The sequence below is a fragment of the Actinia tenebrosa genome, unplaced genomic scaffold (assembly GCF_029948245.1).
Source record: "Actinia tenebrosa isolate PJP-AT-01 unplaced genomic scaffold, QUT_ActTen_1.0 PGA_scaffold8__29_contigs__length_14323225, whole genome shotgun sequence".
Lineage (NCBI taxonomy): Eukaryota > Metazoa > Cnidaria > Anthozoa > Actiniaria > Actiniidae > Actinia > Actinia tenebrosa.
The window spans coordinates 5,501,976-5,529,418 of NW_028292585.1; the positions used below are offsets into that span (position 1 = coordinate 5,501,976).

General features: G+C 38.1%; 5 protein-coding genes across 6 annotated transcripts; 2 read left to right on the top strand and 3 right to left on the bottom strand.

Moving 5' to 3' along the window:
• Positions 1-57: 57 nt before the first annotated feature.
• LOC116305484 (cell adhesion molecule DSCAM) lies at positions 58-5,451 on the bottom strand. Its single transcript, XM_089024368.1, has 7 exons — positions 5,315-5,451; positions 4,086-4,166; positions 3,144-3,443; positions 1,944-2,261; positions 1,322-1,612; positions 699-1,001; positions 58-266 (listed from the first exon to the last, which is right to left on the bottom strand). The coding sequence occupies exons 2-7, from the start codon at positions 4,162-4,164 to the stop codon at positions 58-60; spliced, it is 1,500 nt and encodes a 499-aa protein (XP_088880494.1). The 5' UTR covers positions 4,165-4,166; positions 5,315-5,451.
• Positions 121-27,420, top strand: LOC116305491 (uncharacterized). 2 transcript variants are annotated; one of them, XM_089024369.1, is made up of 5 exons: positions 121-210; positions 2,750-2,947; positions 24,062-24,135; positions 24,266-24,766; positions 25,145-27,420. In XM_089024369.1, exons 2-5 carry the CDS (start codon positions 2,932-2,934, stop codon positions 25,217-25,219), a joined length of 666 nt encoding a protein of 221 aa, XP_088880495.1. In that variant the 5' UTR covers positions 121-210; positions 2,750-2,931; the 3' UTR covers positions 25,220-27,420. The 2 variants fall into 2 exon arrangements, with proteins under 2 accessions (XP_088880495.1, XP_031571279.2); XM_031715419.2 differs by lacking the exons at positions 121-210; positions 2,750-2,947 and adding an exon at positions 22,625-22,803.
• On the bottom strand, positions 5,781-8,699 carry LOC116305488 (E3 ubiquitin-protein ligase TRIM45-like). The gene has a single exon (XM_031715416.2). It carries the CDS (start codon positions 8,477-8,479, stop codon positions 6,152-6,154), a length of 2,328 nt encoding a protein of 775 aa, XP_031571276.2. The 5' UTR covers positions 8,480-8,699; the 3' UTR covers positions 5,781-6,151.
• LOC116305489 (E3 ubiquitin-protein ligase TRIM45) lies at positions 10,437-15,171 on the top strand. The gene is made up of 2 exons (XM_031715417.2): positions 10,437-12,681; positions 13,386-15,171. The coding sequence occupies exons 1-2, from the start codon at positions 10,979-10,981 to the stop codon at positions 14,005-14,007; spliced, it is 2,325 nt and encodes a 774-aa protein (XP_031571277.2). The 5' UTR covers positions 10,437-10,978; the 3' UTR covers positions 14,008-15,171.
• On the bottom strand, positions 17,499-21,558 carry LOC116305490 (neurexin-3). Its single transcript, XM_031715418.2, has 2 exons — positions 20,744-21,558; positions 17,499-18,905 (listed from the first exon to the last, which is right to left on the bottom strand). The coding sequence occupies exons 1-2, from the start codon at positions 21,483-21,485 to the stop codon at positions 17,698-17,700; spliced, it is 1,950 nt and encodes a 649-aa protein (XP_031571278.2). The 5' UTR covers positions 21,486-21,558; the 3' UTR covers positions 17,499-17,697.
• Positions 27,421-27,443: the final 23 nt, after the last annotated feature.

The window sequence follows — 27,443 nt, forward strand, 5'->3', positions numbered from 1 at the left end:
TTGATGGTGGCCATGTATATCTAAGGAATATTTTAACCTCCGTTTGCGGTTCGACAACTAGCAGCAGTAAGGACACACCGCGGGAAATCCCGTAAATCTGCTGTACCCGTCTTCGTAAATCCGCGAGTTAAACCCGTATATCTTTGGCATCGATCGCGAGTCCCCCTTACTGCTGCTCCTCCTGTACATCTTGGATCGTCTGTCTTTCAGGTCAGTGTGGAATCTTGTATTCAGTAACTTGATTTGAAATTTGATGACCAATACAACTAAAGATAAAGGATGAATGAATGAATAAATGGAAATTAGAAAACGAAATAAAGCAAAGAACCAATTGTTCATCCTTCCATCCACCCATTTTCATGTCCATCCATCCATCCATCCATCCACCCACCCATCCATGCACCCATCCATCCATCCATCCATTCATCCATCCATCCACCCACCCATCCATCCATTCACCCATGCTTCCCTCCCTCCCTCCATTTATCGATCGATCCATTCACCCATCCATGCATCCATCCACCCAACATCCACCCATCCATCCATCCAACCATCCACCCAACCATCCACCCATCCATCCATCCATTCACCCATGCATCCCTCCTTCCCTCTCTCCCTCCCTCCCTCCCTCCACCCACCCATCCATTTATCGATCTATTCATCCAATCCATCCATTCCATTCTGTTTCTACGTCTCACCTTTAGCGACATGAAGCGATACATCAGTCCTAGCCACACCATAAGAGTTGTTTAACACACACGTGTACACCCCATTATCCTTAATCTCTGCGCGTGACACATGCCACGTGCCATTGGCAAACTGCCGCCCGACTTTATTGACATCTGAATTAAGGACTTCTTCCTCTTTGGGGTAAAGCCGCTGTCTACCATGTAGCCAGTACATTGCGGGCTCAGGTCGTCCTTGGTACTCACAGGGGAGGTTAACTGGATCTCCTTCTTCGGATAAGATGGTTAGACTTGAATACAGTGGTTCTGGAATACCTTGAACAACAAGTTGCACATATAGTTATGAATTACAATCAAGTGTTTGATAAAAAAGGTACATGTTAAAGTCTTCCAACAAGTTACCTCAACATTTTAGTCTTACTAAGAAAAGTCTCGACTTCAGAGCTGTAATTCATACTGCGCATGCTCGACAAAGTGACGAATCATAACGCGAAATGCTCTATCCAATTACAATGCTTGAATTTTTTAGGGTTTTCTAGAATCACTGGCATTTCGTGGAGCACGTACAGCAAGAATGATCGATAGGGCTCTAAATTCGAGAGAGAGAGAGCGATGTGGATGACCCAAACACATACCACAAGGACAGGAACTCAAAACCGGCGTTGTTTCAGAAAAAATTCCAGTTCCAGGCGTCGTAAATGCAGCAACTTTAACGGAGTAATTTTTACACTCGTCGACCGAAAGATCTAGCTTCTCGTTGCTTGCTGTGGTGTTGTGATATTCTTGTTTTTCTTGTTTGATCATGACTTTGTATCCTAACAGCCTGCCATTGATGAAGTCTGATGGAAGCGAATCCCATGACATTTGTAACTTATAACTGTAGCAATCTAATGATGCTCTCAGGTTTGATGGTGCTTGACTTGGGACTTAAAAAGGAGAAAAGAGAAAGACTGATATAGTTTGTTGTGGATCAATGGTGGTTCACTGGGTACACTCGAGTTTCTCTTGTTTGATTCCTGGACTCGGTTTGTTAGGTCTCTCCTTTGATTCGAGTGCTTTTCGGAAAATCTCCGGTTTTCCTTCTCCTGCAAAACTTCCCCAGTCTGTGAGTTAGCCGTGCCCTGACTTAGATCAGCCCAGAGGTTGTTTCAGGGTTCAATCTGTGAGTTAGCCATGCCCTGACTTAGATCAACCCAGAGGTTGTTTCAGGGTATTGATAAATCTAACATGATGAATAAAAGACAAGCTATTTCATACCATCTTCCTTTGTTCTTAACTGACTTGCCTTCGCCAAAAATTTCCGATTAATCTGAAACCCATGCTTTTCAGTATCCGCTACCACGCCCAAATAATACAGCCTGTACGGCAAGAGTCCGGTTATGGTATAATGTCTAAAAGACAAATTTTTCAAAACTATAAATTTATAATCAGAAAACATATTTTCCAGCAACCACCCAACGCGATACTGTATAAGGACCCCATTGTGGTGTTCAGGGTCTAGTGGGTCCCACTCGAGGTAGATACTGTTTGGGGTTGGTGAGTTGATGTGGGTAACGTGGCAGACATCGCTGGGTGCTGAAACGTAAAGAAAGTAACGATGTTGTGAGAATAAGTTATTAGTGTAGGGCAACGTAGAGTCGTAAACTGCCAGCTGATCTTACTAATGTGCAAGCTTGTAGGACAGACAAGAAAAAGTCAAATCAAAAGAGATGATACTAAACATGTTGCATGGGTGAAGATGAAAGTTTGTAATATAAAACCCATGGGTGGCGTAGTGGTTTACCGCTCGCCTCTCACCACTGTGGTCCGGGTTCGAGCCCTGGCTCAGACTGGATCATATGTGAGTTGAGTTTATTTAATGTGTTGTTCTTTCCCTTGCCACGAGGGTTTTCTCCGGGATCTCCGGTTTCCTCCTCCTTAAAAAGCAACATGTGAGTTGAGTGTTGCATGTTGTAAATATAGAATGTAGTGGTAGTGCGTGTGGAGGGAACCTCACGGAAGAGCCCCGCATGAGGAGTGGTGGGAGAAACAAATCTTTTACTTTATTTATGTTATTGATGTAGGACCATACTTCCAGAAATCGAGTGCTGAACCGTCGTATGGCAGCGCAAAGCATTAACGGCTACGCCGGAGATTTCGGCCCCGACACCGCTATCCGAGGACTTACAGACTGATCAGAAAGCTCAGCCGAAGCCTAAGGGAGAGGTTAGTCGGCCCCTGGACCGTAGATGATTAACCCCTTGCTATGACCAGTAGGCCCGGTAAGTTGCTTGTATTACTATTGGGGTAGCATCCAAAGTCAATCTTTTCCATGAGGGATGCTATTCGGTAAGGAATGTGACGTGAATTTACTCACAAAATCGGGTAAAAATCTAAATTTACATCTCGCAATTTTACAAAAGGTAAATCTTTCCCTCCAACGAAAGAATAGGTAACAAACAGCTCTAAGTGATTCACCTCCTTGGGGAGTTACGATAACGACACGAGAACTCCAATCGCCATCCCCATGATCTGTGTTCGCTCGTATGAAGATTGCGTAGCTTCTATACGGTAGCAAATTTTCAATCCTAAAAGTAGTCACACTTGGTTCAACTGAGATGGTCTCATTGGTTTGTCTGTCTGTCCTGCCATACAAAATCGTGTATCCGGTAAGGGAGCCATTGATTCTTGTTGGTCTTGACCAAGACAGTGTTATTTCAGATTTATAGTAACCCCCAGTGGCTGTTCCTTTGACGTTTAGAGGGGGAGAAGCAAAACCTGGAAGGAAATAAAGCCTAAGTTATCATTTTTTTAAATCTAATTAGTATTTCTTTCTCTATTGGTTTATTGTAACGACACTTCAAAAGGATGTGGGGTTTAGCTTTAGTTTACCAGTGGATAAGTCGATGCTGTTATCCAATAAATTTATTCACTGGAAAAGATTTATCCGTCGGATAGCACACTATCCACCCTTCGTACAACTGGGCCCAGGTCAGTTTTCTTCAAATTATTTATTTCATCTTCGAAAAATTGCAATTGTTTTTTTTTTTTCGATATATATATTTCCTTGGCAAGATATTGAAGAAATGAAAAACGCGCGCGCGTGCTGTGTGCAGTTATAAAGCACGCGGGGGTTGGCAGAACACGAGAGAAGTGTTAGGAGAAGCACGACGCGTAGCGGATGGCTTCTCGACACTTCTCGAGTGTTCTGCCAATCCCCAAGTGCTTTACAACTCTACACAGCACAGCAAGCAAGTTTTTTTATCTCTTTTATAAAATGCAAAGTGCGCGTGCGTGCTGTGTGCTCTCATAAAGCACTCGCTCCCAACCAATCAGAATGCGAGGTTTATAACAGTTATTTCATAAAAGCTTGTATCGTATTGCATTGCTTTCAAGCCTAGTTGTTTTTCGTTAACATACCATTTTCGTTGCTTCTTTGGACTAGAAATGACAAAGCGAAAAACAGAACTCCTCCAAGGAAGCTCAGTGTTCTGTTCATATCTGGAGTAAATAACATGGAATCAGTAACTAAGTAGAATAGTTTGAAAGGATCTTCAGCTGTGCATGCTTCAAAAAATGAAATAACAAAGAAGTAATAACACAAACAGATGATGAGCAAACCAGAAAAAAAAAAAAAAAAAAAAAAAAAAAAAAAGGACAAACAAACCGCGTCATACTCAACTAGAACGAAGATCCAAGGTCTCTACGGGCTAATGATTTGAAGGAATTATTTACTGACATCGATAAGAGGTGTTTGTCCAACGAGTATTTAAAAATTCAGTTCATCTTTCGTTTTAAAACGCGTATAAAATATTCGACCTACAATAATTAACTTTAATCAAGATTTTAAGCTGATTTTTGATGAAGTTTAAGTTTGCTTAACGACTTTTTACTTTTATTTTTACTGGAAATTTTATTGATTCTATTGAAGAACGATATTTTTTTAATAAGTTGTTTTAGTTGTTGTACTGAAAGTCCAAATTCTTGATTCATCTATTTCTATTGCCATCAAACTTTAAATGAAAATAATTTAGTACCTTTTTGAAGGGAATGTTTTTAATGTCGGATGAATCTTAAAACTTATCTAGTTTAGGCAATGTTAGCCATAGGAATTCTTATAAGCATTATCAGTTAACTACCAAAATTGGTCTAGACAACGTCAACTGATATACCGATAATAGTTGAATTTAGTGAAATTTCCGGCAACTATGAGCGCAAAAGAACGTCATGAAAATATTATATTGCTCAAGAAAATGAGAAGAATAAGTCATAAAATAAATATTTCAGAAATTTTTGTAGTTCTGAAGTATCTTGGTTCGGAAAGAGCCATTTTTTTAGTTTTTGCGCACATTAAGTTTTGGTAAACTGAGAAAACTTCTTTGAAATGCCTGTCAACGAACATTTAGTGACGACACTAAGAACGGCTGCCGCGAGGGATGACTAAAAAACATTAAGCTATCAAGAAAAAGCTCTTGAGAATCGTTCTATATTCATCTAACCCAACAAGCAGATGGATTTACTAGCATTATGACTTAGAGCGTCTCACTCAAAAATTTGGGTTTAAGAAATATCGACTTTTTGATAAAAATTACAAAAATTTACTAAATTGATTTTTTTAAACATTCTTAGCGTAGAAAGGTTTTACTTACCGAGCTAGACACAAATGAATTGAATTCACTAATTATCTATCCTTCAATACTTTTTTTATGAGTCCCTTCAGTAGTGACTATAACTTCTTCAACGAATAGCTCAATCTATTTTCCGACTTTAATGAAATTATCTGTTAGCTAATTCAGTCAGCGATATTTATTATTTTGATATGGCTCAATAAGGTTGAAGGACTTTATAATGAAGTCTGTTACACACGATACATCCATGCACGAATCAGCTTATTTTGTCTTGCCATATTCATTACAAAAACCTTTATTTTCAAAATAGATCGTTTTAGATTCTCCTGGTCCCAAATACCTGCGTTTCAGAAATTCCTTTGGTGAGAGACTGAAAGATGACGTTTTGGGGCTATATTTATGTTCAATACATTTGACCCCCCTCTTAGGAAATGCCTGACTCCAAGCATGTTCATTTACTCATAGTTATTAACTATGATTCACTACATACCATCTTGATTATTATTTTATTGGTTTTGAAATTATAAAGAGGCTTAATTGGAACAAGTTTTTCAAGTGCCTATCACACTACTGACAATATTCTCACTATTGATTCTACGTGGGGTAAGCTTTTGAATGACCCCCAAAAAATCATAGTTTGAGTGCGGCTTCTTCGGTTCAATCAAAGGCTTTCCAAGTCATATGCTAATGACTGTGACGTATGAGGAGTCATTAGAGTTTTCTATTTAAAAAAAACCTATTTATTTTGCTTTAAATAGTACAGGATAGCGCAATGACTAGTTTCATCAGTTCTATTTAGTACAAACTATATAGTTGCTTTGTTTCACAGATATCGCGTTTGCACTCTAAGAAAAAAATCTATTGCATATTAACGTTTGAGACCCAAGAGTCGCACAAATAGGCCATTTTCCACTTGGGACCCATTGAAAAGATTTGAATTCGGTCATTTCTCCAATCAGTTACTACTATTTCTTCCTTATTGATGACTGCAACAGCCAGAGGATTATTAAACTGCCCAACATTTGTACCCTTGGAGCCGAACGCATTCAGAGCTCTGCCATTTTGGAGGTTAAAGAACTGCAGTCGGTGATTGTCAAAGTCACATACGATAAGACGGTTTTCATTGTCAACAACCAAACCTCGAGGGCTATACAGCTCGCCTTTCTTGTTTCCTGGCTTTCCAATTATACGAAGGAAATTGCCTTTGTCATCGAAAACTTTCAAGACATTATTTCCTGTATCGGCGACGACAAAGATGTTTTGTGATGGCACGAAAATAGCTTCTCTTGGGTGCTTTAGTTTGTCTGTTATTCCTGTACCAAAGTTGAAGAGAAATTTCCCCTCGGCTGAAAAGACTTGCACTCGATGATTCTGCCAATCTGTCACTATTATCCTGCCATCCTTGTCGACATTCACACCAGTCGGCTTATTAAACTGACCATCTCCTGTCCCCGGTATTCCAAACTTCTTGACGAGTTTCCCAGTTTTGCGATTAAAAATCTGGATTCTGTGATTATCCCTGTCTGCCACAATGATACATTTATTTGCCTTGTCAAAAGCAATCCCAGCTGGGTAGTTTAGCTCTCCTTCATCAATCCCATATTTTCCGATATCCAAGAGCTTTTTTCCATCAGAGTCGAAAATGTGAATGCAATTTTTCTGTGTATCTGTTACCGCGATTTCACCCACTTCGCTCACTGCGATCCCGTGCGGTTGGCTGAAGTGTCCCGTGGCTCCCGCATGTGACCCGAACGCCTTCAGCGGCACCAGAACTGGAGGACGAATGTTCACTTCAAAAGGACTTCCTTTAATATCTTTCTCGCCTACTTGCACCTCGACTTTGTATTTGCCAGGCGTGTATGGCAAGTAGCTTATTTCATACATTCCATTTTCGTTATTACTCATTTTTGGTAAAACCTTTGTCCCGTCCGATGCTGTGATTCTGACACCCAGACTGTCAATACTACTATAACATGTTTCGCCTTTCAAATCACATGTAGTGACAATAAACACCGCTTCTTCTCCTACCGCCCCATCTCTCAACCCTTCACCATCTGCCTTAGAGGAAATGACGTCGGTATTACTCGAGGCGATGTGTCCAAGAACACTTGTCTGGATGTGACGTAACACATCATGATTTGGAACGTAGCCAACACAGGCGCTCTCGATGGGTCGCGAGTCAACGGACATTTGAGCCAGTTGCTGCAGCCTATTGTGGACATGCTCTTTTAGTGTCACGACTTCAGCCGTGACATTTCTTTGCAGCATGACTTGGGTAAAATCAATGGAGCTTTTGACTTGAAGCAAACACATATCGAACGTTTTCAATTGTGATTCAAGATTCTCTTTCTTAACGTCCCTGACGCCATCGATATGCGAAAACATTTCTTTTTCATGTTGCCTAAGTAGGTTTACTATCTTTTCCATGCCAAAATGAACTTGTCGTTTTACTTTTTCTATTTCTTTATCGAGGTCGATAAGACGTTGTTCAATGAGCTTTTTGCCCTCCGTGATCTCCTCGCCACGTTTCGTGACACTTTTGATTTCAGCTTCCAGTATCTTGGAAGCTTCCTCAAACTCGTCGTTCAGAAGAGAAATGTTAGTGTGTTTTTCCTTCGCTGTTGAACTACACACCTGACATATACACTTACTGCAATGTCTGCAATAAAACTGTACGGGACAAGCTCCTCGGTTTTTCTGGTGACCACACGTTAACATTTTCCGAAATATTATGGCCTGTACATCTTTCTCGGTCATGTCGTTGGTCTTGATAATAAGGTGTTTTCCGCCAGTTGATATTGTGTGGTCGTTCGTACATTTGGAACAGAAAAAATCGCCACATTCGAAGCAGAACGCGAACGCCTCACAATTCTGTTCACATCTGCTACAATTTTCTTGGCTGTGTTTATAATTTCTCGAATAAAGATCAAGTAATCGTACTATGTAAACATCAGAGGTAAATGTAGAGAAGCCATTGACTCCAATCAGCAGCGGCTTTTCAATCTCTGCTTGACAAACAGGGCAGTCGATGTGAGAAGAATAAGGATTTTTCTTTCCGATTTCGTTCAGGCATCCAAGACAAATATTATGTAAACACGGAGTCAGTTTTGGATCAATGAAGATGTTCTTACATACAGGGCAAGTCAGCTTCGATTCTATCTTCTTCAGTTCTTCGGCAATGCCCATTTTATCTGCCGACCAAACTGAGTCAGTGCTCGTCAGTTCCTGTAACTCCCAATCTGTTGTGAGACTGGAATCATGGGAAGAGGCTTATACGAAAACATATCTTGAAAAATTATAATATGGTCGATCACGCGGAAATAGCTGAACTTTCATTATATATTAATCATGACCTCGAAATATTCAAATACCCCGACACTAACCATTGGTCTAAAAATATACAGACAATCCTACATCCGCATGATTTTCCTTTTAAAAACCAGAAATTTAATATTTTCAATTCATTTTTTTTACGGAAGCAAAGTCCAAGTTGAGAGCGAAACCTATCACTTTCGTGACAACACGAGGACAAAAATGATCAATCAGGCTCCAATATTTATGCATTTTTTGCTATAATTAAGCCCATATTAGCTGGCTAAAGTTCGTTTTATTTATTTTTTATTTTTTGGAGAGGAGAGGCGGCAGGGGCGGGGGTAGAGAGAATCAATGAAACCAATTTTTACTTAATTTTTTAATATTTTGGTCCGAATTGTTATGTCTACGCAGCAGTATGGAAATCTTTTAATCCCTGATGGACAGGGCGGAAAAGCAACAAGCCCGCTGCTTTCACGATTTTTTTATTTAACTGAGTTTAATACTCCAAATTTTTGTCACTGCTGCTCGAAACTTGTGACGAAATTTCGTCGAATTAGAGTAAAGGCTACTTATTAGTATTCACGAAAATGTCAGTTTTTCTGTTGATTAAAATATCACCTCTCCCAAAGTACGCGGCTTTATATCTCAAATGCGCATTCAATAAATTTTGGTCGCATTTGATATTCTGCTATTTGGCTCCAAAAGAACCTGTTTACAAAATATTGAGCTTAAATACGTAAAGCTGTCCTTATGGCGAAAGGCCAAAAACCGTTTTTCTGCCCTGTCTCCCTCATGCGGCACAACAGACAAACGATTTCTGACTTCTGTAGCTCACAACTAGTTTATTGCTATTCTTTTCTCTTTCTTCCTTTTTCTTTCGAAAAAAGACATCCGTTACGAGAAAATTCCTGTCGAAAACCGCAAAGTTTTCGGTACCACTGTAGTACGTACTGTAGTGGAGGTAGTTGTTATCATGGGAGGATTAGGGGGGGGGGGAGACACTGTTCATTTGCACTTTCCACATCTTGTCGTAATTGTTCCTAATGCTTCTAGTTTATTGTCATTCAAACGATGCTGCTCTCGCCCCGTGGTAACAATGTTTTTTTTTTCTTGAGAAAAAATAAATAATTGATGATCAATTTGTTCATACACGCAAAAGCTTGTACCATTAAATAAAAAAGTGCTAAGTAGCATGTTATTGATGCCCTGAACTTGGGTTCTCATACGCTAGAATATCTCGCAATGCCAAAAGATATGGCACCAAAATGGTTCATATTTGCAACTCAGTACTTGACACAGAACAGTGCAAATTACAAATTTAGTAGCCAACGTAAAAAATTCATCATTTAATATCGTTTTTATCTTTTTTAATTTATGCTTTATGACATTATAGCGTCTCAGTGTAGTAGCATGGATTAGGTGGGTGGACAATGTTTGCAACTTGAGTCAATAGTATGTTGTCATATTTGTTTTCCTAAATCTTCTAATGCATTGCAATTCAGAGAATGCTCCTTCCAACTCTGGGTAACAAAGCTCTTATTTTTTTCGAGTAAAATAAATAATTAATGACCACTTTGTTCATAAACACAAAACCTTGTTCCATTAAACATAGTGTCTCGACTTTCATAGCAAAAGGTGCCAAGAAACATGTACTTTCACACACTAGAATATCAGCTCACAAGTTCACAAGATATGGCACCAAGGATAGTTTATATACTTCTCAATACTTGACGAAAGACAGTACAGAATACAATGCTTTTAACTAGCCTTTAAAACAGTGTGTCAAACCAATTAATTATAAATTTATCAGTCCGCGTGTGTTAGTATAGGACGTTTGACCTCGTCTTCAGCTCCCGACACGCGAGACGAATATGTAGTCCCTCTTGTCTGTATCAAACCGCTTTCCTATGCATCGCTTGTGTGAACGACACGCTGGAACAGATATTCAGATTAGTTGGACAGGTTAAAAAAACAGTCCTCAAGAAACAATAGCAAAAAGCCTAACTCTTTTCCATGCGTGACCATAAGTTTCAACCAACTGAACGTGACACTTAATAGTACTTAGCAAAGACAACATGAAAGTACTTATTTATGAACATTATTACTCGACAAACGATGATTGACACGAGAGAAAAGCAACTCCCCTGTTTTATTGAGTTGCAGAATTTTGAATTTGACTGGTCGTTGTTTGTCAGACGAGAGGTAAAGAAATATCACTTTTGACCCAAAACAAGCCACGTGTAGACATCTGTAACAAAAAACCCCTTCAAACCCACCGTATGCAAATACATATTTTGCTTGAATCAAGCTCTCCTCGCCTCGGTGGATAGGAAGTAATATCCCACGGTTCTCAAGCGTTCTTTTGTAGGCATGGACATCCAGAGCATTTTGGACAACTTGGAGGAACTTCTTACTTGTCGTTTGTGTTCAAACATCTACAAACACCCGAGAATTACACCATGTTTACATTCGTTTTGCTGTGAGTGCTTGAATCAGCTCTCCTTCAGCAGGCCTTACCAAGAATCAATCGACTGCCCGATTTGCAAGTTTGAAATTCGTAAACCTGAAGGAGGTCGCTTTGATTCACTACCACCCAGTTTTTTCTTGAATCGTCTACTAGATGTATATGTTGCCAAGAGAAGAAGCTACTCTGAGGCCAGCTGTGGTAATTGTCATAGAAATCTATTGCTCAATTCCTTTTGTTTTTCGTGCGGTAGTTTTATGTGTGAAGAGTGTCTGAATGCTCATCACATTATCACTCGAAACAGTGGCCACAGGACGGTCACTTTAGGCAAATTGAAGATCAAAGATTACGAGGATCTCCTACGAAGGTCTACGTTCTGTGCCCACAAATTCAACGAGAGAGGAATTGTCGAGTACTTCTGCTACGATTGTGATGCTTGTGTGTGCCATGTCTGCAATGTCGCTATTCAGCATAAACATCGCATTGTCGATATTGATGAAGCGGCCAACGAACAGAAAATAAAACTCCGGGAGGCAAACGCTAAATTGAAGACTAAACTCAAATCTCTGGAGCTCGGAATTAACAACATAGAATTCCGGAGTATTGAGGTGCAAGAACAGATTGATTATACAAAGAAGGACATACGAACGAAAATTGGCAACTTGATTGATATTTTAAAGAAACACGAGGAAGACATGATCCAAGAGGTGGAACGCATTTGTAAAGATAAGCAAGAAAACCTGACATTCCAGCTCAAGATGTACGAAACAATGCACAAACAAACAAAAGGATCAATCGACTTTACTGAAGAGCTCTTGGAACGTGATTTGAGTGAGGAGATATTGACAATCAAAAATCACGTGTATGGAAGGGCGGATTTGATGGATTCCGTCGTGGTAGGGACCAATCCGGCTGAGAATGAACGTGTGGGATACGTAGCTAACACCGAGGCTTTTGAGTCCATTCAGAAGGAGTCTCTGGGCCACATCAGCACCAGCCTTACAGAGCCACTTGCCTCCACAGCTGAAGGGAATGGCTTATCAGATGTGTCTGCTGGTGAAGAAGTGTACTTCACAATCATAACCCGAAACGCACAAGGTGAAATCTATTACAGTGAAATTGACCATGTAGTAGTGGAAGTGAAATCTGACATGTGGGGACTGTTGGACACTTCAATCAAGAACTACCGGGATGGGACATATGAGGTCAGTTACATTCCCCGCGTTCCTGGAGTCCACAGAGTCCAGATAGAAGTAAGTGGTCAGCATATCGAAGGAAGTCCTTTTAGGGTTTTTGTTAAGCAACCAGTCCTGACACCCGTCAAGTCATTTGGGTCACATGCACAAGAACAGACAAGTGGAATGCTGTTACAGCCTCATGGTGTTGCTGGTAATATGTTAGGCCAGATAGTTATGTCCGACAGCTTGAAGCACCACATTCAGGTTTATACCTCTGATGGCACCCAAATGCTTGAGTTTGGTCAAGAAGGAAGTAAGGATGGCCAATTCATGCACCCAATGTCTATTGCATTTGACAAGGCTGAGAGAAACATCTTTGCTACTGACAGCGATAACAACAGAATACAAGTGTTTGATATCAAGACAGGAAGGTGTGTCACTGTATTTTGTATTAAAAGATTTGTTCCATTGTAACCTCTGCAGACCCCCCCCAACACATGAAAACCTTGAGATTAAAATCTCTTGAGTTTACAATCTCCCTACTTCTAAAGGAAGTAAAAGTTTTTCCTTTAACTACACAGCATACCATCCTCACCTTAATCCTTTGGTCTTTACATGGAACTGTAAGACAAGATTCAATTACATTTCCAATCTAGATTTTATCAATGTCATATAGTTTTTGGAAATTAAGTCCAATGCAGGTGATGCTATTTCCTCTTTCCATTGATTTAGATCAAGTTCTAATGGTCCAAAATGTATGACAGTGTTGTTCTTAATTGACTTGTTTGGAGTCACCCTAATAAAATGCATTTGTCATTTTCTAGTATGCTGTAATTATAGGCATAACTGATGCTGTTGACATCTGTATGTACAGTTCTTGTCCTTGTCCTTGTCCTTGTCCTTGTCCTTGTCCTTGTCCTTGTCCTTGTCCTTGTCCTTGTCCTTGTCCTTGTCCTTGTCCTTGTCCTTGTCCTTGTCATTGTTTGTCACCAACATTTGACAGACAGAATCCCATTGTGGGATTCATTTTCCATAATAACGGGAAGTGGACAGTCTGAGAAAAAGGCTTTTGACCTTTCCTTCCAAAGATCTTATGAGAAACAGATGACTAAATGGGACATCCTTTTCTTTTCAGATTTTTGAAAAAATTTGGAACAGAAGGAAATGGACCAGGGCAATTCAATGGACCTTGCGGCATCACAATTGATGGCAATGACCGTGTCATAGTAACTGACTGGAACAACCATAGAATCCAAGTGTTCAACCATGATGGCAAATTTCTCTTCAAATTTGGCGACAGGGGAAGTGAAAGGCTTGTCCACCCAAGAGCTGCCATTTATCATGATTTTGAGAGCTGTTTCATTGTTTCAGACACTGGAAACAATGTCCTCAAAGTATTTGACCAGAATGGAAAGTTCTCTCATGTGATTGGTCAACCAGGTATAAGACGTGGTGAACTGTGTGGCCCTCGAGGGCTTGCAATTGACAAGAATAATAATGTAGTAGTGTGTGACTTTGAGAACCATAGGCTACAGTTCTTTAAAACTGATGGAACAGTCTTAAATTCTTTTGGAACAAGCGGTAAAGGTATTGGTCAGTTTGCCTTTCCCCTGAGTATATCAATTGTTGGAGGTTCAAAGGTCATTGTTAGTGACTGGGGCAACAACAGAGTTCAAATTTTTAAATGCCGAGATGAAACAGAATCTCCTTCCAACTACAGTGCATCAAATTTGAGTAGAAGGGAGAGCTATAAATAGATTTTTATCTTAGATGAATTATACTATATGCCTCAATTGAAAGGGCATATTGATTTCAGACCAGATATTGTTCTCTTGAAAATAAGATTCTTTGTTTGAGGTTCTGAGGTTCCATATTCATGAGTCTTCTCTGTGCAACCATTAAACAAAGAAATGTTACTCTAGGGAATGACACATAGTCTGAAATGGGAAAACATTTTGCCAAAGGTAAAAAAGGTCTTAAAAAAGGCATTCCTTTTCAGCTTGGGTGAATGTTTTTGGTATCAGGGATGTATGCTGCTAATGAATCTTGAGAAACTAACAGATAAACTTATCAATTATTAATATTGATCTGAAATGGAAAAACCTTATGCCCAATTTCTAATTTACTTAAGAGTATATTTAAGGATCCTCAAGTATATGACAAGTGTGGAAATTATTTAGGACAGTTACTAGATAGGTTAGTTTAAAAAATTTGTAAGATTGAATGCAGTCTAGAAATGGGTTCCTTTGTTGCAGCAAGGGGTTCCACTTTCAACTGAACATAGTATAATTTCCACACAATCCTCATTGAGAAGTTTTGCATATTTTACATATATGTATATGATATCAGCATCCAATGGAACTTCTCTGCTTAGATGTTTGGTCTAGTTAAAAACTTAACTAGAACACTAACTGATATAATTTGAAATAGTATTAATGGTAGGTAACTGAAGTGCTAGGTAAGGTTTTTCTTGCCTTTTACTTGGGAGACCTTAGAGAAAGTTAAACTTTGACCTTAATGAGATTTGAGCCTTGAAAACGGATAAACATTAATACTGAACCCCGGGGGGGATACTCCCATATTATATGGACTATACGGGGATGATCCGCTGAACAGGGTATGGTTTTTCAAGCTTCTTGTCATAAACAGGGTATGCAATTTCACTCAAATTCCAAGTTCTTCCTGAGTTTCCTGTCATATTCAGGGTTTCTACTTTCATATTGACCAAAACTGGTTATTATGGTCATCAAAAAAACAATACGTGAGCTGATATGATAATTGAAACAGGAACTCAGTGCAATTAATTATATCTTTTGTCATAAACAGGGTCTACAATTTTGAGTTTTTTTTGTCATAAACAGTGTACCCCTTTCAGAATCCCAGCAGAACACCCCTACCCAAATCCTGGCGGAGTACCCCCCCCCCCCCCCCCGGGTACTGCAAGTAGACAACATTATAGTACTGGGCTTATAACTATTGATATATAGCACAAGTAAAGTATAATTTCTTAAAAGTTCATAAATTAGCTAGTATTAAATTTGCAATATTTTAAACTGCTTTGATATTATCATTCAATATACACACGATTCCAAATGATTAATTAATGGCCACATTTTATAAATCTAAATCATATGCATGCATACTAGCTGGAGCTTTTACATTTTTCTTTTGGAAGTGGCATTTATATATTTATTTGTTTTTAGAGTCTGATTTTTCATTATTCAAAGATTAGAAGTATTGTTATCCATATTATTTCAACATCTCTGGAAAATGGGAAGGAAACTTGTGCTAGCTGATAAAAATCTAAATGACACCTTATGAAGACATTTTTAATATTAAAGCTCAAATCAAACAGAATTTGTCATTAACTAGAGATTTATTTTTTTCCCCTGGAACACTTATTGCACTTATCTTAGCTACTGCACCAGTGTTAGCCAAAGTGAAGAGTTTAAGTGGGCTGTGATGTCATCAGTTTTAACAAATAAACAATGTTTAAATAAATTATTGCTATATGATTTTGAATAATGTTGTTTGGTAGTTGAGGAGACGTCACAGCCCAATAACTCTATGCTTGGGCTACCTGTGACTGGCCTCATTTCGCATGGTCTTTTAGAATTATAGATACAGGGACGGCAGAGCAGTTTTTTGATTGGGGGAGGGGGGGGGCTCAATGGTGACATTGTATGGCAAGGTTGGGGGGGGGGGGGGGCTGAGTTTAGTGAAAATGTATTAAAATTTCACAATTTCACAAATTTCCCCCTCTGTGCCATCCCTGAGATACACAACCTCGGAAGAAAGTTTGAGAGATACACAGTGTGTAAACAGTAAATCTGTAAAGAAGTACCAAGACTAAAGAATTTTGCGAAAGCCTTGTTTTCTATTGTTTATAAAATACAATATATAATTTATTGTATGCACTCCTAGTTAAGAAATTATAGAATTTACCTACAACATTGTATGCAGTATTTGTAATAATTATATAGAGTTGGCAGTTGTGTGAATCATTCAATACCACATACTTATGTCGTTTAAAAAATGACCAAGTTTTAAATAGACTTTACATGTAGCTAGTTAAGTTTATGGGATTTTTATAGTGGTTTTTATAGTTTTTTTACTGATTGATATTTATCATATGCATAGCACTAAAAGAAATCACTATGAGAATGTGAGAAACAAGTCAAAGGACTCACCTTCTATTTATCTTGTCCATAGTGATCAATAGCTTATGAATAACTTGTTCACACATCAAGAAAAATCTTTAAAAAAAGACTGGAAACTCTCTCTAGGAAACCTTTCTGGATTTATCGCCTTTGACCCATAATACTTAGCATAACCACGTGCTTATGCGACAATTTTGTCCCGTCACCTCCCCCAATGTTTTATGATCTTAGATGACTAGATCGCATCGAGAGCCGTCGAGAATTATGGCGCTAAAAATCGTGTAACGTTATAATATTATTTACTCTGACGAAGAACAAGCAACTCAACGTGAGTATTCCTATATTTACCAATTCATCCCCAACTTTTATTCCATAACACAGCGATGATTATTTTTCCTTTTCTTCCAAGCTTTCAGTAAAGCTCATTGTCAAAGTGGTTTTCGTGAGTGAAAGTATCACAAGGAGATCAAACAATCAAAATGTTTAAAAATCTCTCGATTCACTTGAAGATTAATTCTTTAATCTTACTAGTTAGTGAACTCCGTTCTACATCTTGCAGTAGTGTTAGGAACGTGAACAATTTGAAAGTCTCCAACTTAAATTTACCCTAGTGAGTAGAATTGCCCTAACTTTATGTAAACGAAACTCTTAGCTTTACTGTCTGTCTTTAGCCATTTTCTGTTTTACTTTTATCAGCTAATTACTTAGCTTTGACGGGTATTCACAAGGGCAGACAAAGCAGCCTTCCTATTTTTTATGACATTTTCCTCGCTCCTACCTAATAATTTTTCCCTGAGCTATTTCTCCCTCCGCAAACAAACGAATCCTTATGAAATATACTGTATTAATTTAATTGGACGATATGAATGTTTTTCTCTCTTTATACCGCCTCTCTCTTTTTCTTTTATTTTTCCGTTGTTTCTTCCTTCTGCCTGCTTCGTTCCTCTTCGCTCTTCGTGTGAGTATGCGAGATGGGGTCATGTGAATTTGTAGATGTATTTATGCATATACAGAATTTTATTACTTTTAAGTAAATTTACTTATAAGTAAACTCTTTGTGTGTGGAGCAACTACATATAGTCACGAAACAGATTTGAGTTTTTTTAATTAATTTGTTTTCATATCTTTATAAAAAGGTAAATATAAGCTAGAATAAACCCCATTATCAAATCTCATGTCCGTTTGGATAATATGATCAAGAAAATCCCCCTCGTAAAACGTCGACAATAACCAGCGCAAAGGCATTTACACTTTTAACGGTTTCAAAATCAATTCAGTTAAGTTCGTCTAGTTTGTGACTAAAACATCTTGGTGGAAGCCATCGTAGTCTTTTCTCTGTTCTTCTTCATCCCGTACTTCGATTTTTATATTATGAGCTCTACGATGCTTTTGTTCACGATGTTTCGAATACCTGTAGGAAATAAAACCACACAGCAGAAACGATAAAATGGAGCCCACGACCAAGCCAATTGCCGTTGGGATATTTCCGAGTCCACCTTCTTTAGTCGCCTCATTAAGTGCCTGTATCTTCGGGGTGCCTGTAGTAGAAGCATTCCCCGTGGGGTGGTCGGGTGAGGCTGTGTTGTCTGCTCCTTTGGTGCAGTTTTTAAATTTTCGACACGGGTCTGATTTAATAACGGCTTTTTCTGTTGGCTTTTTTGTGCGTGGACTGTTAACATCTGCTTGAGTCTTCATGACACATCGAATATCATTAGGTGAGCAAGTCGAAGGTTTTTGCCTCTTTTTCGTAGAGTGAGTTTCTGTGGTTTTCACTCTAGGTGTTGTAGTTTTAGGAGCTTGAGTATCTAGCTGTATAACGACCGTAGCCTTGTCTTTATTGTTGCTTCCGTTCGACACTCTCTTTCTTCCCTGGCGATTTCTTTTTCTACCTCTGAGTCTAGTAGACCTGGTTACTATGGGAACTGTTGTCACGGGAACTGTTGTCAAGGATAAAGTGGCTGGGACTCTACATGACCAAACTTTGGTGCCTACGACAGAAAATCTGGGATCGTTGGTTTTTAGTTTACTGATGAATTCTACTCCACCGAAGACAACTTTTCGTAGGCAGCCCTCGAACCTGTCCTGTTCTACCACTGTTTGAGAACCACCGACAAAGACCTTACTCTGACCTCCGTTCATGTTGAATGTACTGTGAGAAGGAGGACATATGCTTTCTTTCGTAACAACACCATCCAAGATGGCCTTGACGTTTCTCCTGAACCTTCTGACGTCGATCATATGCCAGAGGTCATCATGGAGGTTGTTTCCTATGAATAGTTCGAGTTTTCCAGACCCTAGGTTCCATTCCACGACTATTCTCCCATTGGACAGTTTGATTGTGACGTAGTCTTGGGAGAAGCTGGTTTGGAGAAGCAGGCCGTTCTTTTTGGATGTCTTGAAGTGAACGTTGATGTGGTCTTGACGTGTGGCCTGGGGACGATCAGACATGTCATAAACGAGGTAATCTGCTGTAGACAAGTGCAAACGAAGCATTTCTGCAAGAAAAAAGATGGTAGTTTAGCAAAGACATTCATGAAAATATAGTCCTCACCATTGGTAAAGAAAGAAGTACTAATACTCAAGGGTATGACATACACAGAAGTCATCAAACAGCAGGAACTTGTAGATAAATTGAATCCCCGTAAAAAGCTTTGTGAAACTGACGTTTCGGACGTCGCTAGTACTCTACTAGTTTAATATCACCAATCATCAAATACGTGCATTTTGGTCCAACTTGGTTATAAACATCTTTTTTTCATCATGCCTCATATGGTGTTGTTTGAACCCAAGCTAGACCACAATGCCTCTTGTTTATTAAACTCTAAGACTGAGGGATGACAAATTTGTGATCTGAAATTGCCAAACATTACGCCCCAGTACTAGGGATTGTTTTAAGTATTATAGTCAAAAATGACATCTTGAAATGTAAAGTAATTCTAAAGAAGGCACCGGCGATTCATGTCGACGACGCACAAAGTCCACACAAAGAGAGAAAACTTTAATATTTAGCTCGACACGATAAACAAACAAACGACTCACTTCGCTTGGCCAGCTTCGCGACAATTTTTCAACTTAAACGAATTCTAAAATCGAATCAAAGCTAAGAGAACTATCTTCGTAGAGAACCTTCATGTGGCGATTCTTCTCTGCTTAATAGATTTCGATTTGACGTATTCGCCTTTTCTAGGCACAGAATAAGACTCTCTAGGTGGCACTTATTCCACATTAAGCCGGATGATTAATCCTTTCTCCTGCCAGGCATATCTGAAGGTTCCAGTGACCTCGGATAGAACGTTTGTTCATCCCGTACGTGCCGATGCAACGTGTAAAGTTTTCCCTTCTTTGCAGCGGCTCTTGCGAAATAGTTACTAAGGACTGAAAAACTATAAAATTTTGATAGTTTAAGAAATGCAGTTTGAGGAACTGTATAAAAAAATTTCGTCAAGGGGGTTCAGTAAACTATAAAAGATAAAACGCGGAATTTCACAATAGTTGATAAATTACGAAGGGAAAAAACTCAAACCATTTCTGAGAATATAGCTAGAGAAAACATTTTATCTGCATCAAAGTTGAGAAATCAAACTAAAATAGTTTTAGGAAAAAATTTCTGAATTCCCGCCGACATAATTTTGGCAACTCAAGTGACACGTCATTAAAACTCAAGCTCAAACCTTCGAGTAGAAACTGGCAATCAATTGTTTTTAACCCAAGGATTCGGTAAGATTAGTTCACGAGTTTTAGACGTATTTTCTTCAAATTTCACAGTTTTACTCTAATTTTAACTTGCTCTTTCCAGCTATGGCAAGTATTCTTCTGTCCTGTGTGCGTTTTGGACCTCATTTTCGAAACGGCAATTTTAAACACGATATTTGTCAATGTTGAAGTGGAAAAGTAGAACTGGACGCTCTCAATTTTGTATTCAGAAATTAACAGAAGATAATTTTAGAAACCCCAATTCTCGAGATAATAGAATCCTTTTCACATTTCGCTGAGTGAGTGTTATTTTAGTGGCTGCTGCCGTCTAACAAACTGTTTATTATGTAAGCTTTATATGACGTTACATATCTCTTGCTGAGACAAAACGTTCCGCAAGTCGGGCTGGTATCCAATTGTTTTTACTGGAAAATACACCTGGACGTGCGCAATGCATAATTCTATCTGCGGGGAGCAAAAAGTTACATGTTTGTGACTTTAAGATTTTTTAGCTTTAAAAACAGAATCAAGAACCTGTAAAACAAGCACAAATCAAAGCTAAAAGTGTAATTCGACTACCCCAGATAAACAATACACTTGAGATAATGGATATTTATGTACAAAATCATTCCAAACCAACCTTTCTCGCATCGTTTGCCCTCATGTCCGGTCCCACTGCAATCGCATTTTGCCTTCGAAAACCTATTCACACATTTTCCATTATTCAAGCAGGGGTTTCTAACTCTGCATTCATTCAAACAACCACTCTTCGTGCCTTTGGACTTGATAAGAACCGCTCTTTCAAATACGTTCTCTGTATTTGTCATCATAATCTTCTTAATGCATCCAACAAATCTCTTCTTGAACGCAACTTGCGGGGAAGACAATAACGACAAGCTTAGAGATCTTGGAAGCCCACCGATGTATAAAATGCCAGTAGAGTTTCCGAGGAGTGCTTCGTTAGGTCTTGGAATTGTAGCTGTCCGAGTTAAGTTTTGATCGAGAGTAAGAATAACTCTGTCGTTGTCTAGTCGAATCACTAATTTATGCCACAGCATGTCAGCCAAATCATGACCAATCTGCACACGCACAGAATTCCCCGATACGCCAAACCTCAATAAAACTTTTGCGCTTAACAGCTCGACGCTTAGATAATCCCTGTTGCCGTCATCTTGGTAGAGTAGAATAGAATCACTTACATGTGTTTTGAAGAAGAACGAGATCTTCCCTTCTATACCTTGGGATGAACTTGGGGGAATCCATTTGTTATATTGCGCGAACGATGTTTTCAGGTCGTCGAACGTTGTCGCTCCCCAGACACTCGTCACACACACAGTACACAAGACAGCAGCCCAAAACGAACGCCAGGTAAGATGGTTCATGTTTGGCGAAGTCGCTTGGCTTCTCTGGCTCCCGAGCAGGGAAACTTTCAGAAGTAGAAGAGAGATAATTGGTCAAGGTCACATGAGAAGTTATTTGAGATGAGATCTTGGTTTCCGGTTTAGATCTATCCTGTAAGTGTTAAAAGACAGGAGGAAAACGCCCTGTTGTTTGATGAGAATCAAATCAGTCCTTTGCTATTGTCTAACGCATATATTTCAGGATTTACAAACTAAATATTTGAAAATAAAGACCTAGTCAAAAACTCATTGTATAAATTAATTCAAGCCTCTAGTCGATATTAAAGAACTTTTATCAGTATCTCATACTCGTTATCGGGCCGGTTTTGACCTTTGATGTGATAAGAAGTGTATACTTTCTCTCCAATAGGGGTCCCATACGGGGATTTATAGGTCGGCCAATCAGGCGGCAGCATTAACAATGCACCATGTCAGTTATGTTCAAACATGTTGACTGCAGAAGCTATCGTCAAAGAATAAACAAATAAGAGTTGTTTCCGATGGCGTTTTCTCACCTTGACTTTATATTTCCTTTACCGGCCATGACTAATTTCCTTTGGAATAATATATTGATAATTTTGCGAGACTTGAATAGATTGTCATATTTAACTACCGGTCGGTTTTTTCGAACCGTAAACACTTCGAGTTTTTTCAGGTTTAATATTATTTCTTAAACTAAAACTACTCTACTGTTTCAATCTTCTAAAATGAAGCACTGAAATCAAATACACCGAGTAATCAAAATAAATGTTATTTTCATTTGATTTCATTTTCATCATGATCTACAGCATGTATCCAAAAAAGTGACAAAAAACAAACTCAAAGTGCATTCGAGACATGTCCCACAGGCAGCCCAATCTCTTGTTCTGTGGTGTTGTGGTATTTGAATGTTAACGGTAATATTTCGTAGCATGTAAAAAAAATTTAAGAATAAAAACGACTTTCCCCGATAGCTTGTTGTATCTTTTGATGTTTTGATGATTTTGAAGCCAATTTGGTGCGTTTTTACGGAGTTATCGTTTTGTTCGTCCTACTACCAAGTAGTGCGTCACATCCGGAATTTTCTTCGTAAATATCATAAATATTCCGGATGTGACGCAGCCTACCTACCAATGAGGCCGAGAGGGGTACGGAACGAGATGCGCAGTAGTGATTGCGCAGTAGTTCAATGCGCGGGTGATTCGAATCAAGATGGCGGAATACAATATTTACGACATTTGGGCATCAATTTGAACAACTTTTACGTTATATACTGGAATGCCACGGAAAAAAGTAAATAGGAAAAAACGAAAAGACCATGGTAAGTCAATTTTCCTTAATTCTGGGTCATTTTTCTAACGAAAACATCGGTTAAAATCCGTCTCAAAACTCTTACGTGAGCAACTGCCAACGCCAACACTTGAAAAAAGCCTGGATTTTTTCTTCTTCTTTGCTCTCAGCTTGAAAAGTTTCTAGCTTATTTATATTACTTTATTCTTGCTTTTAAAAAAGTACTTTTACCAAGGAAGATAAAACTACCAGTACAAAATTGATACAAAAGATGAGTTACGCCATTTGAAAATATAAAAGGTTGTCTTTATTTCTAACAACGTCTTTAACTACAGATTTTGAATCTTAAAAATAATAATAATAGAAACAACAACAACAACAAAAAAACAAGTTAAGGTACAAAATAATTTATTCAAACCAACCCTATACTTTATACACTAAGATACAGTTAAAATCAAATATTTCAATTTGATTGGATTTTTTCTTATTTTTTGTTACGTATATTTATTTGTTCAGTTGTATCAGACAAGGATAAAATTGTATTTCATCCTTAGCATTCTATTCATGGTTATTTCTTTAGGCCAAATGTTGCCCTTACTCATAGTTTTATTTTAACATTTATCTATTTGATTATCTGTACAATTCAGGGTGAAGTAATACAAAGTTGTTGTTGTCTTATACCATGAAAAAACCTTTGAGTAGATATAAGTCAGGGCACAGCTAATTAACTCACAGATTGAACCCTGAAACAGCCATTGGGCTGATCAAAGTTAGTTTGCAGCTGACTTTTAGATCAAATTCACCTTTTCGGCAATAGCTGTGACGTCGTAAACACTTTGTTGGATTGTGTTACGGTCACCAAAAAGTTTGGACATCGTTCTCTGATTCCCATACAAATTCACTGAGTTCATAGAGAAAATTTAGATAGACTTCTTTAGTTAGCTCTCTTAACAGCAGTAAGAAAAGCTTCAATCAAGTTAGAAAAATGATATTGTATTTAGAGAACTAACTAAACAAACCAAGTAAAAAGTTCATTAAAAGTCAGTACAATTGCACGGAAATCTCAGAACAATGTCGGAACTTCTTGGTGACCGTAACACAATCCAACACAATTTATACCACTTGACGGCTAGGGCCGAAAAGGTGAATTGGATTGTAGTGTGTGGGGTTTTGTGGAAGGAGGAATACTAGAGAGCAAAGAGAAAAACCCTCAAATCAAGTGAACTAAATCCTAGATCTGTGTCTGAAAATGTTATGAATTTATTGTCTTTTATCACTGTTTCTCACAGATGACACAGAATCAGAGTCTGGGAAACTTTCTGAAACACAGGAAGTAGCAAAAAGACTTTCCAGGACTCGTTTGGTAAGTTGAAAAGGTCTTAACACTTTCAAAATGATGATTGACTACATTTTGAATTTTGGTTTGAGCTCTCCAAATGGTCATTGAGTGAGTGTTATGTTTGTTAGAAACAAGATGTTATATTTTATTTCAGGAAAAGGAAAATGCTTCCCGGCCTCATCATGTCAACTTGAAGAAAACAAAGAAAGGTCCCCTAGATCCCTATGATGCCGACTCTGAAGTTGAATCAGATATTAACATCCAAACAGACACTGACAGATCACCTATGACTCCCATGATCACTGACAACATCCCTGAAACTTTGCCGTCAAATCCACGTTTAACTGCCTTAAATCCTCAACTGTCATTATTCCACCAAGATCACTCTACACCAAGTACCATAACTCCTGGACGTTCAGATGACTCTCTCTATGGGTTTGGGGCTGTTTTGAATTCTCCACTTCCGTTCTCTCCTGTTAGTGCTACCCCTTCTGGCCTTCCTTCTTCTCCCTCAGGTAGTGTTTTTTCTATGACATCATCAATGTCAACTACCATATCACCTGGGAAACGAAAACTTAATTTGAGGGTTTTTGATATGCCCATTGAGAAGCCTTCCAAGAAGGCAAAGAAGAAGAAAACAAAACTGGGCAAAGAGGTGAGTACATCCTTGCTGTATGAACTGTATGATACTATGAATGTGACAAAACTGGTTTCTCATGCCAGTAAAGCATGTCACCGCACGCCTCCAAATGTCAACAACTCCACATACCAACATCAAACATTGAGTCCACATTTCATTTTCTGATTATTGTTGGGAAGAAAATTATCAAAAGTATTCCGACACATGAAGAAGGGAATTCAGACCAAATGTTTAATTTTTGTGAGCGGAGTCATGGCCATGATATGTTTTTCTGGCGTGAAAAGCCAGTTCAGCAACAGCTAGTACTGAATGTTCCTTTTATACGTTGTTACATTCTCTATCCCATTTTTTTTGTTTCATTCACTTGATTTTTGAATTCTTTCTCTTTTCAAGATACCTCAGAATGAAGTAAGTCAAGTCCTTGGTGATTTTGAAGAGGTAGAAATGTTTGACTTGATCATTGAGTAGATGGGTACATTGTATTCATGTATATATACTATATTTTTTGTATAAAGACCTCGTCTTGTAAATATTTTAGCTCTTTGAAAAATAGAAAAAAATGTGGTACAAATGCCTGCGGTGGGAATCAAAGAAAGGGTTGATTCTTTATTGGGAAATGAGAATTCAACTTGATAGCTATAACTCACTGACCAAAAGACAAACAAACAAATCAATAAACAAACAAACAAAATCAAAAAGGAAGCAAAAACAAAAACAAAATTATGTACAAACAGATTTTGTGCAAAAGCTGTTACACCTATTTTCACAATTACGCGACCTGTGTAGTTGGCACTTGAAAGGTATTTCTTGTGTTTTGGCTGCCGTCGATCAACTTCTGACGATTTGTTTTCATTCAAAAAAAGCCCAAAATGACCTTAAAGTTTCAACTGTTTGAATATTACAGAAGGCAAGTTTGCTTCGTTTCAGCATTTACAAAGCAAGGATTTCACAAGAGCAAGCCGTTTTCATATTTGATTGACGGCAGCCAAAACACAGAAAATGAGACAAGTTGTGAGCAGCGCCGGTCACGTAATTTTGAAAATAGGTGTAAACCCTCTACATAGGGAAGTATTGTTATTTTCTGGAATTGGAAATCCCAGCTATAGAAACCTATCCTTACAAGAGGGATGCATGGATACCTTGCTTGCTGATTAATGGGGGTTAGAAATGAGAAACTCTCTGGCTGTGTTATAAAACACTTGAAGAAGTGTCGAGAATCACTCTGCCATGCTCTGTGCTTCTCTTAACACTTCTCTCGTGTTCTGCCAATCCCATGTGCTGTGTGCAAATATATGCTTTATAATTGCACATAGCATATGCATGTGCATACATTTTCTATCTACTAAATACCACTAATAACTCTCCGTACCCTTTCTTAAAAAAGCAAGGGATGTTTTGAAAATCAATTTGTTGCTATATTTTTTTTGTAAATAATGTGCTGATAAGTAGTTGCGTGTCCAATTATATCCCTAAGCCTTATTTTAACCTGTTCATTCCAACTAAGCTTGGTTAGTCAAATCTAATAACAAATCTAATCAAATCAATAACTAGTCAAATCTATAACTAGTAGTCTATCATCAATGCTGCATTCTGATTGGATGAGATACTACTAGGCTATAAGTTATAGCCTTCTAGTAGCAAAAAGTGCCAGCTTCGAAAACCAAAATATTATATTTAATTCGAGAAGCTGGAAACTCCTACGCTCCTCTCGTGTTCTCTCGACATCCCACGTGTTTTGATCAGAGTACAGTATCTAACACAGAAAACTTTTTTTGATCTGTTAAATTCTAAACTGGTTTGCATCTATTGACTCATAGCCCATTTGGGCTCAAGGACTAATTACTAATTGCTAATTAATAATTAGCTAACTAGTTATTAATTGCTAATTAGTTATTAATTGCTACTAAGTTATTAATTGCTAATTATTTTTTAATTGCTAAAGTAATTATTAATTTCTCTTTCCCACATCCTTCCTTGTTTGGCCACCATTTTTAAATGGATTAAAACTACTTCCCCAAGGTAGTTTAGTTAAACAAGGTTTGAACTTGTTTAGTTAAACTTGAGTGCAATGTGATTGGCCACTAATTTAAATAAACAATTTTTAAACCTGTGTAATAAGGCTATGGTTTGAACAGGGCATATGTGCGCTACACTACTAGGTCAGTAAAAAATATTTAAAGAATATATTTTGAGTATTTATAATCATAATTTCGAGATCCAATGTTTTAAAAGACCCATTGCCACTTACCGTGATGCATCACAATTTGTTTACATTTTGAATCGTATCACAATTGAAAAAACAATTCTAACTTTTTGAATAAACTCTTAAAAGAATGTAAAAGAATCATTATTGTGCCTTAGTGCTATGTCGGAAAAGGATTTAATATGAAGTTATTATTCAATATATATGAATCTTTGAATTTCATGGACCACGAAATTCATCTGCGACCGCGGTACATCACGGTAAGTGGCAATGGGTCTTTAAGCTTAGCTTCTTTTAAACGAAAATTATTAAATGACATGTGTCAGTTCATTACGACCTTCATTTTGATAATGCAAAAGTATTTTATGTATTCAAAAATTAATTACCAAAAATTTAGTGTTAGCATGTGCCCCCTTCCTACTCTAGTGTTATGGCTAGATTTATGTTAATAAAAATGTAAATAATATCTGTATGTGCAAAGATTGGTTT

Coding starts and splice junctions, on each gene's coding strand:
- LOC116305484 (XM_089024368.1), bottom strand. CDS start 4,164: ATGAACAGAACACTGAGCTTCCTTGGAGGAGTTCTGTTTTTCGCTTTG. Junction 2,262..3,143: donor TATCGTAACTCCCCAAGGAG/GTGAATCACTTA, acceptor TTTACGTTTCAG/CACCCAGCGATGTCTGCCAC. Junction 267..698: donor ATCGCTTCATGTCGCTAAAG/GTGAGACGTAGA, acceptor CTTTATCTTTAG/TTGTATTGGTCATCAAATTT.
- LOC116305488 (XM_031715416.2), bottom strand. CDS start 8,479: ATGGGCATTGCCGAAGAACTGAAGAAGATAGAATCGAAGCTGACTTGC.
- LOC116305489 (XM_031715417.2), top strand. CDS start 10,979: ATGGACATCCAGAGCATTTTGGACAACTTGGAGGAACTTCTTACTTGT. Junction 12,682..13,385: donor TTTGATATCAAGACAGGAAG/GTGTGTCACTGT, acceptor TTTTCTTTTCAG/ATTTTTGAAAAAATTTGGAA.
- LOC116305490 (XM_031715418.2), bottom strand. CDS start 21,485: ATGAACCATCTTACCTGGCGTTCGTTTTGGGCTGCTGTCTTGTGTACT. Junction 18,906..20,743: donor GGGCAAACGATGCGAGAAAG/GTTGGTTTGGAA, acceptor TTTTTCTTGCAG/AAATGCTTCGTTTGCACTTG.
- LOC116305491 (XM_031715419.2), top strand. CDS start 22,761: ATGCCACGGAAAAAAGTAAATAGGAAAAAACGAAAAGACCATG. Junction 24,136..24,265: donor GACTTTCCAGGACTCGTTTG/GTAAGTTGAAAA, acceptor ATTTTATTTCAG/GAAAAGGAAAATGCTTCCCG. Junction 24,767..25,144: donor AAACAAAACTGGGCAAAGAG/GTGAGTACATCC, acceptor TCTCTTTTCAAG/ATACCTCAGAATGAAGTAAG.